This window comes from Eschscholzia californica, unplaced genomic scaffold, assembly GCF_041429995.1.
Source record: "Eschscholzia californica isolate CP2 unplaced genomic scaffold, dmEscCali1.0.p SCAF_2, whole genome shotgun sequence".
Classification (NCBI taxonomy): Eukaryota; Viridiplantae; Streptophyta; class Magnoliopsida; order Ranunculales; family Papaveraceae; genus Eschscholzia; species Eschscholzia californica.
The window spans coordinates 8,481,842-8,492,022 of NW_028238309.1; the positions used below are offsets into that span (position 1 = coordinate 8,481,842).

A 10,181-nucleotide genomic window follows, 5' to 3' on the forward strand; every position below is an offset into this window, starting at 1 on the left:
ATATTGTTGACTATAAAAAGAAACAGGAAGGTGAAGGCCATCTTTCTCTCTTTATCTCCTAACCAATCTGGTAAGTTAAAGTGAGAGAAAGATTACTTTCTTTAAAAGAAAACCAACAAAGATGGAAAGAGAGATTATTAAGAAAAACCGAGAGAGCTGTGAATGGAAGATTGAAGAACAAGAGAAGAGAAGGAAAGAAGATTTGAGTAGAGATAGAAAAAAGGAAAGAATGAGAAGAAATGGAAGGAGGACTCGGTAGTGATTTAGGAAAGAAAGAGAGATTAATTTCTCTTTAAAAACAGAGAAGAAAAGGGGAAGTATTATCACATCTTGGACGACCAGAAACAGAGACAGAGAGAAGGAAAACATCATCATCATCTTCTATCTTTCATCTTTTTCTTTTAATTGTAACTTTTTAGTGAGAGAAGAGTTTACACAGAGAGAGAAAAGAGAGAAAGAGAGATTTGTATACTCGGTTTTAGACAGAACCAAGAAAGCTAGAGAGAGAAAGAACCGAGAAGCTTATTTTTCCTGATTGTTGTTTCTTTTATTTAATCTCAAGTTCTTAGTGAGAAAGAGAGAGAGATTACAGTAGAAGAGAGAGAATTAGAGAGGAAGACAGAGAGATTGTAGAGAGAGAGAGAGATTAACAGTGAGATCAATTCTCGGTTTTTAAATAAATTTCGATTTGTCTCATTGATTCCGGTTAATTAAGTTAAAGAGACAGAAATTAAAAGCTAGAAAGGGGCTAAGAGAAAAGAAATCAGAAGGTTAGAGAGAGAAAGTAATTGGAGAAGACGAGAAAAAGGCGTGGAAAAGAATTTTCTCACGGGGAAAATACTTCCGGGAAGACGAGAAAATTGTTTTCCCAGAGGGCGCGTTTGGCAGAACAGTGGAAAATCAGCAGGAAATCCTTTCCCTAAGGTTCTGTTTGGCTGCGCAGAAGGGAAAATTGCGAGAAAAAGGTTGTTTCTTTACCGATTCCTTATCTTTCCTTTATTTTATTAATTTATTATCTCTCCCATCATGATTAAGATCAGTAGCTAAACACTTAGTTTAGGGTTTTGATGACATTTTTGGTATTATGCATGATTATTATGATTATTTCGACAACTTAGGTGCTTAGATTTATTTCAATTTCTTTTTAAGTCTTTCATTATTTATACTTCGTTAGTCTTGATCCATTATATTTAGATTAGGTTCTTTAATATTGGATACTTGATAGTTGATAAATAATAGTTAGAATCCTTAGGAATTGATTATTAGTTTAGTCACCAAAAGGTAATAGATTTAAATCGATGTTTATGCATGATTAAAATAGATTCAAAACCCTAGACTTTTCCTCCATTCATCCGTTCTCCGTTATTACTTATTTACGTTATTTTAAAAAAAAACTTTGTTATTTAATCGGTAAAAAAATCAAAAATTAAAATTTTAAATCTCTATAGTTTTAAGGTTAGAATTTAGTTTAACTTAGTCTCTGAGGAACGAACCGGTCTTACCGGAAACTATAACTTGACACCCGTGCACTTGCGGGTGTAGACCTATTTAGGTAACTTTTTAGGCCCATCAAGTTTTTGGCGCCGCTGCCGGGGATTTAGTTTGAATTAAATCTAATTTTATTTCTATTTTTGGTAAGTTTTTATTTTTGGACACTTTGACTTGCTTTTCCATTTTTGGTGTGTAGAACGCTAAGGAGCAAAGGAAAAGGCGCAACAAGGAGAGGAGCTCAAGAAGGAAGATTTACATTTTATTTTTAGTAATTTTTTATTTTTGGTGAGAGAGAGACTTTTAGACCTTCTAGTTTTTATTTTTGGTATTAAAGTTTTGACCCTAAATTGGAGGGCTTTATAAATTGTAACCGAAAACCAAAATCGAAGCCTCGGGTTGGAACACTCAAGGGGAGGGTGGCCCGGGTCGTCTGCAAGGGTCATCGCCCGTCTGGAACGGGAGGTAATTTCTCTAATCACCCACGAAGCCCCTGTCAGTGGGTATTTGCGTGTTTCGTGTGCTTAATTGTTTTGATCGAATTGCTTAGTGTAAGCATTCTAGTAAGGGCAATAACCCAATTGAAAGATAGGAGACGGATTTCATCACCGTTCTCTTGCCCAAATAGGTAACAACATTCACGATCCCAAACTTCACCTAAAATCTAAAATCTGAATTAGACATCAGCCCCTAAGGTTTCGAGCTCATAGGATCTTTGAAACAATTCAGGGACTTAATTTTTATTTGGGCATTCCTCAAAGGAAAGTGTTAATCAATTCTTTAAAAGGTCACCTCGAGAAGAGGCAACGCTACCGAAGGTTGGACGGCTATCACAACGTTCATCGTTGGCTGTCACCAAGAATTGTTTGACCGTATTACTTTGACGGAGTAACCCTCATAACAATTATAGTTCAAGCTTTGTAACGAAGTAGGAGCTGTCTAGAATTTTAGGGTGAATCTGACCAACTTGTCTTTCGTCTAGATTCTGTTTAGGTTGCTTGGTGGAGTCAGACTGATTGTGTTTGCTTTCCTCTAGGGTCTTCGTAGTGATTCATCGGTTTTCGATTTAAAAAAAAAAAAAAAAAAAAAAAAAAAAAAAAAAAAAAAAAAAAAAAAAAAATTGAGAATATCCTTGGTCATTGGGCTCTAGTTTATGCCCGATAGATATCGTGATAAGAGAGGTCGTTTCATTAGTAGAGAAACTCATCTAAGTAATCTTCTAGCCAATCTCTCTTTGAGTGACACTATGGGTGAAAATCCGAACCAAGCACGGGAAGGAAATCCACCTATGACACTCAGGGATTACATGAACCCTACTAGAACATCTCAACCATCATGCATACAGTTACCCCACTCCACGGCTCACTTTGAGTTAAAGCCGAGCATTATCCAAATGCTCCCACTCTTTCGTGGAGTTGAGAACGAGAATCCCTACCACCATGTTAGGGATTTTGAAGAAATCTGTGGGACTATAAGATTCCCCAATATGTCTGATGAAATAGTGAAGCTTAGGTTGTTCCCTTTCTCTTTAAGAGAGAAAGCAAAATCTTGGTTGTATGCCTTACAACCTCATTCCATCACCACATGGGAAGAATTAACCAGTTTATTCCTTCTGAAATTCTTTCCCAAGCACAAAACCACCGCTTTAAGGCAAAGTCTTAATAATTTTGTGCAACAAGAAGGAGAGTCTCTCTACAATTATCTAGAGAGATTTAAAGAACTGGAACTACAGTGTCCACACCATGGTTATGAAAAGAGTAGACTAGTCCAATTTCTCTATGACGGACTAAACTATCCCACTACATCCATGGTAGAGTCATTCTGTGGTGGCGGATTTACTTATAAATCCGTCGATGACTGCATGGCGTTTCTAGAAGATCTAGCTGAGAAATCCCACCAATGGGAAACTTCTAGAGGACCTCCTACTAGGGCAAATCCTACTCCAAATAAAGGCGGCATCTATAGAGTTGATGAGTCCGAACTTAAACTCGCCGCCATGACGAGAAGGATAGAAGCCCTAGAGCTTGGTCAACCTAAAGCAGTCAGGGAGGATCCCACTCAGGTCATGAGTGTTGGAAATGAATCCATCTCTTATCCGTGCTCCGTCTGTGGAGACCCCTCTCATACAGGGAATAAGTGTACCCTATTCTTTGTTTCTGACGAAAAAGAGCAAGCTAATGCTCTTTATCTAAACTCTAGACAAGATAACCGTCAGAAATATGATCCTTACTCAAACACTTATAATCCGGGTTGGAGAAATCACCCCAATTTTGCTTGGTCCAAGGGTCAAAATCAGGGTCAGGTTAGTAGCTCCATGAACCCTCCTGGGTTTAATGCTCCTAGGAATCCTTTTGCTCAAAATCAGGGTCAATCTAGTACCCAATATCCTTCTCAAAACAGTGAGTCTTTAGAGGAAATCATGAAGCAACTAGCTAAAGCCCATAAAGAGTCTTTACAACAGACCAACCAGTCTATACAACAGACCAACCAGGCTTTACAACAGACTAACCAGACTGTACAAGAGACCAACCAGGCTGTAACTAGTTTAAGAACCGAGGTAGGTCAACTTAGAGAAGCCCTTAGGCAGAGAGAACAGGGTAGGTTTCCTAGTCAACCAGAACCAAACCCGAGGGGTAAACAGTCGATGGACCAGGCCAATGCAGTAACCACCCTTAGAAGTGGTAGGGTAATTGATAATAAGGTAGGAGTTCCCGAAGATAGTGAACCAAACTCTGAACAACCCACCTTATCAACTAGTATCCCTAGCAAAGAGCCTGAGAAGGGTCCTGAGTCTGAAGACCCACCCACTGTACCTGAGTCATATGTTCCTAGAGCCCCATATCCTCAGCGTTTGGTAGAGCCAAAGAAGAAGTCCCAGTTCGAGGAGATAATGGAAATGTTCAAACAAGTTAGTATTAATATTCCATTACTAGATGCCATTAAACAGGTTCCAGCTTACGCTAAGTTTCTTAAAGACCTATGTACTAGGAAGCGTAAGATGAATGTGCATAAGAAAGTCTTCTTGACTAACCAAGTGAGTTCCATCATCCAACAGAACCTTCCACCTAAGTACAAAGACCCAGGAAGTCCTACACTGCCCTGCACTATAGGGGACCATAAGATCGAACGAGCTTTGTTAGATCTAGGTGCTAGTGTCAACCTACTTCCTTACTCTGTGTACCTGCAATTAGGTTTAGGAGAGATCAAACCCACTTCGGTAGTTCTTCAGTTGGCAGATCGCTCTGTTAGGAAACCACGAGGCATAGTAGAGGATGTTCTGATAAAAGTTAATGAATTCATCTTCCCTGTTGATTTCATAATCTTAGATACTGAACCAGTTCATGATACCCAGAGTCAAATTCCCGTCATTCTAGGGCGACCATTCTTAGCTACATCAAATGCTATCGTATATTGTAGGAGTGGACTATTAAGACTGTCTTTCGGGAACATGACTGTAGAGATGAACATCTTCAATGCCGGACTTCACCCAGATGATGTTAATGATTTTAATGAGTTGAATTTGATAGAGTTATTCATCCAAGATTCTTTACCTCAAACTCTATCTAATGATCCTTTAGAAACATTGTTGGCCCATTTTGGCTTAGATTTTGATGAGGAGGGTAGTATCAATGAGGTGAATGCTTTATTAGATTCTACCCCATTACTAGATCCTAATAAGTGGATAGAAGAACCCCTCAGCTTGTCAGAACCAATTGACTTACCAACTTTAGAGATGCCTCAACCATCATCCACCAGTGAGTCTAGTGTTCCTTCCATCCCAGAGTCACCTCAATCCACAGAGAAACCACCTCCTTTAGAGTTGAAACCCTTGCCTGACAATATGAAGTATTCGTTTCTAGGACCGTCTGAAACCTTACCTGTCATCATTGCTTCCGAGTTAGAGAAAGAGCAGGAAAGTAGACTATTAGATGTCCTTAGAGACCACAAAGCGGCATTAGGGTGGTCAATAGCTGATCTAAAAGGTATAAGTCCATCTGTTTGCATGCACCACATCTATCTTGAGGAAGATGCTAAACCGTCAAGGGAAATGCAACGTCGACTTAACCCTCACATGAAGGAGGTTGTTAGAGCCGAAGTCCTGAAACTACTAGATGCGGGTATTATATACCCTATTTCAGATAGCACTTGGGTCAGTCCTGTTCAAACTGTACCCAAGAAATCAGGCATTACTGTAATCAAGAACGAATCTAATGAGTTAATACCCACCAGGATGACCACTGGTTGGCGTGTGTGTGTTGATTACAGGAAACTGAACACGGTCACGAGGAAAGATCATTTTCCTCTTCCTTTCATTGATCAGATGCTAGAAAGACTAGCTGGACATAGCTACTATTGTTTCTTAGATGGCTATTCTGGCTATAATCAGATTCCAATAGCCCCTGAGGACCAAGAGAAAACCACTTTCACTTGTCCATTTGGAACTTATGCTTATCGTCGGATGCCTTTTGGGTTGTGTAATGCACCCGCTACATTTCAACGATGTATGATGAGCATATTTTCAGATATGGTAGAGAGGTTTCTCGAGGTCTTTATGGATGATTTTTCAGTCTTCGGTTCATCTTTTGATCAGTGTCTGCATCACCTCACACTTGTGTTGGTTCGATGCAAAGAGAAGAACCTAGTACTAAATTGGGAGAAATGTCACTTTATGGTTCGCTCAGGAATAGTCTTAGGGCATGTCATTTCTGAAAAGGGCATTGAAGTAGATAAGGCTAAAGTAGAGTTGATAAAGAGCCTTCCAGTCCCTAAAACGGTCAAAGATATTCGATCGTTTTTAGGACATGCTGGATTTTATCGACGGTTTATTAAAGATTTCAGCAAGATATCCAGACCTCTTTGTAATCTTTTGGCAAAAGAGAACAAATTTGTCTTCGATGAGCCTTGTTTAGAAGCCTTTGAGAAACTCAAACTTATGCTTACTTCCGCCCCTATTGTCCAACCTCCAAATTGGAGTACTCCATTTGAGATCATGTGCGATGCATCTGATTATGCAATTGGAGTCGTGTTAGGTCAACGTGAGAATAAACTTCTTCACGTTATATACTATGCCAGTAAGACGTTGAACGATGCACAGCTAAATTACTCTACCACTGAAAAAGAGTTGTTAGCTGTGGTGTATGCCCTAGAAAAGTTCAGATCATATCTTGTGGGTTCTAAGGTCATAATATTCTCTGATCATGCTGCATTAAAATATCTCCTTTCTAAAAAGGATGCAAAACCTAGACTGATTCGATGGATATTGCTGCTACAAGAGTTTGATATAGAGATTCGGGACAAAAAGGGTTCCGAAAATTTAGTAGCAGACCACTTGTCTAGACTTGTAGTCGAGTCTGTAGAAGACAAGTTACCCATGAGAGAGAGCTTTCCTGATGAGCAACTTTTTAGTGTCTCCCAACTACCTTGGTTTGCTGATATAGTGAATTATCTTGCTACTGGTCAAATACCCAAACACTGGACCAAGCAAGACCGTGATAAATTTCTATCCGAGGTAAAACGGTTCTTCTGGGACGATCCATACTTGTTCAAGTATTGTCCCGATCAGATCATTAGGAGGTGTATTCCTGATAGTGAACAGTCCAAAATCATTTCCTTTTGTCATGATCATGCATGTGGAGGGCATTTTAGTGGTAAGAAGACGGCCGCAAAAATTCTACAATGTGGTTTTTACTGGCCGTCTATCTTTAAGGATACCCATGCATATTGTCTGGCGTGTGAACGATGCCAGAAGTTGGGAAGCATTTCACGTAGGAACATGATGCCCCTTAATCCTATATTGGTAGTTGAGATTTTCGATGTGTGGGGCATCGATTTCATGGGTCCCTTCCCAAATTCATTTGGAAATCTGTACATCCTAGTTGCAGTTGACTATGTGTCAAAATGGATAGAGGCGGTTGCTTCCAAAACGAATGATCACAAAGTTGTGATCAATTTCTTAAAGGAAAACATATTTTCACGTTTTGGTACACCGCGGGCAATCATTAGTGATGGGGGAACACACTTTTGTAATAGGCAGTTTGAGCTTCTAATGAAAAAATATGGTATTACCCATAAAGTGTCTACCCCATATCATCCACAGACTAGTGGTCAAGTCGAGGTGTCGAATAGGGAGATTAAACGCATTCTAGAGAAAACGGTTAACACCAATAGGAAGGATTGGTCTTTACGACTAACTGATGCACTATGGGCCTACCGTACAGCGTTTAAGACCCCTATTGGAATGTCTCCGTATAGACTAGTGTATGGCAGAGCATGTCACCTACCTGTTGAGTTAGAGCATAGAGCATATTGGGCTATCAAGCAATTGAATTTTTCGCTTGACAAGGCGGGTAGAGAGAGAAAGTTGCAACTCAGTGAGTTGGAGGAGTTGAGAAATGATGCATATGAGAGTGCTAGGTTGTATAAACATAAGATGAAAATGTTTCATGACAAAAATATTTTAAGAAAAACATTTTCACCGGGTCAGAAAGTTTTATTATATAACACACGCTTGCATTTATTTCCTGGGAAACTCCGTTCTAGGTGGTCAGGACCTTTCACGGTCAAGTTCGTTTATCCTTATGGTGCAGTCGATATCGAGGACAAAGATGGTAGTGTGTTCAAAGTGAATGGACAACGGCTAAAACCATTTTTAGAGATGTTGAACGATACAGAGGATGTTTCTATTGAAGATCCTGTCTATCCAGACTGATCCGCTATGATCAGTTTCGTCTGGCTGAAGACGTTAAACTTAGCGCTTTCTGGGAGGCAACCCATGCATAGGACTTCTAAATCTGGTAACATCTTTCCTTACATCCTATTATTTTGGATAGTCTTCAGAACATTGAGGACAATGTTCGGTTTAAGTTTGGGGATAGGGGATTGAATTTTTAGTCCTTATTTCAAAAATTCAAAAGGGTTCAAAATTTTTAATTTTTGGATTGAAAATGTGAGTCTAGTTGTTTTTGCTTGTTAATAGTCTAGTTCGTCAGACTATCCGTTTGCTAAAGGTTTTTCCATGAATTTAGAGTCTTGAAGTTGTCTATGCACTAGCCATGTGAGTGTTAGATAGGTGAAGAGTGGATTTTTCTGAGAGAACCTGATTAATCATTAGTGGAGACTTAACCTATGTGAGATTCTGAGCCTTTCTTGTTGTTTTGAGTGATCTCTTCTGAGCTAATTCCGAGTAGAATGAAGAGCTACTCAACCTCGCAATATTCATTAGAGCTCAGTTGATCTCTTGAGTTCAAATTTTACAACCACTAGGGATGTCATCAGGAAGTAAACCCTTCTCTTGTAGTCTGAGAAACTTGAAAGCAATGTCAACTAGAGGAAAATAGATATCGTCCATCATTTAGAACCCTGAGAATAAGACATGAAGCAAAGAGGAGAAAATTATACCCAAGGAAATTGTTGAGAAAGTAAGATGTGTATTTTGAGTTGTATTACCAGAGGTAACAAAAAAAAAAAAAAAAAAAAAAAAAAAAAAAAAAAAAAAAAAAAAAAAAAAAAAAAGAGAAAAGAAATAGAAAAAGAAAAAAATGTGTTTATGTGGTTTTGTTTAAGTGTTTATCCCTTGAAGTAGTTTTTGAAGATTTGAAGACGTCGAGTTCTCAAGAGTTCCAGTGACATCATCATTATAGTCTATTAACCTCTAGGAAGCATTGTTAGATAGTTGATCAGGTGAGAAGAGTTGGTTAGCTTCCCCATCCGTATTAGTGGTTGTTTCCTTTCTATGAGATCAGTCGTTTACCAAAAATTCAGTCCGTCTTTTGTAATGTGTTGAGTTTTTCCTTCATACTCATACTCGCACATTGAGTGAACCATTTCTGAGTGACTTAAATTTTTGAGTGTATGACCGTGAGGCAGTAGTCGAGGCGAAATGTATTGAGAAGGTAATCGAGGTCTTGTCTGTTTGGAACCGAAATGATACTCATATTGGCTGGTCATGTGCACTTTAGGTCTTGATTACTAGTGAAGGGATTTTTAGCTTTTGTATGGTTTGGTCAACTTTGATTTCATTTCTATTAACTTTCAAAAACTTACCAGATAACATTTTTAGTCCATACCATATTTAGACCCTTATGCATTTTTGAAATTTTTGAATTTTGTGGGTATATTCACTGCAAACCCTCACGAGACAAAACTCGTCCTCTAGGGTAACTTAGAGGTTTAACGGCTTGTTGCACGTGCTAAGTGCAATCGTGATTCCCTACGAAAGTGGTGAACTGGGCTTAGTTGTATTTTTCTGTTTTGCTCGAGGACTAGCAAAATCTAAGTTTGGGGATGTTTGATGAGACATGAAAATGCCCCATCTGAATCTCTTAACTCGAGTTAGTTAGTCTATTTCGAGCGGTTACTCTGATGATTTGTAAGTTTCTCTTGTTCAGGTGTCTTGTATGAAATTGTGCTCGAAAATTAGATAAAAACGGGAGAAAGTCACACAAAAGGGCAGTTTGGTCATTTGGAGATTAGAGTATTCTGAAAATTTTGATACTCGGATGTAAAGTGGAGTCTAAGACGAACCCACCGGCGAAAGCGGAAGTCAAATTGGAGCCCCGGTGAGAGAGTTAGCTCAAGTCAAAGATGAGAGTCAATGAGGGTTGACCAAATCAGCCGGAGACACATGGCGCAAATCGTGAGGCTTAAAGGAAAGTTTTCGGTACAGTGTTGGGCGTTGAGAGTACACACTCGGG

The 10,181-nt window shown here is 39.1% G+C and overlaps 1 protein-coding gene across 1 annotated transcript; it reads left to right on the forward strand.

Annotated features, from left to right (window-relative positions):
* The first annotated feature begins 3,722 nt into the window (after positions 1 to 3,722).
* Positions 3,723 to 8,292, forward strand: LOC147555913 (uncharacterized). Its single transcript, XM_086663511.1, has 2 exons — positions 3,723 to 5,972; positions 6,690 to 8,292. Exons 1-2 carry the CDS (start codon positions 3,803 to 3,805, stop codon positions 8,195 to 8,197), a joined length of 3,678 nt encoding a protein of 1,225 aa, XP_086519637.1. The 5' UTR covers positions 3,723 to 3,802; the 3' UTR covers positions 8,198 to 8,292.
* The last annotated feature ends 1,889 nt before the right edge of the window (positions 8,293 to 10,181 follow it).

Excerpts from the sequence above, each read along its gene's own strand:
- LOC147555913 (XM_086663511.1), top strand. The coding sequence starts at position 3,803 with ATGAACCCTCCTGGGTTTAATGCTCCTAGGAATCCTTTTGCTCAAAAT. Across the intron at positions 5,973-6,689 it reads TTTTGGGTTGTGTAATGCAC|CTGCATTAAAATATCTCCTT; the intron begins CCGCTACATTTC and ends TCTCTGATCATG.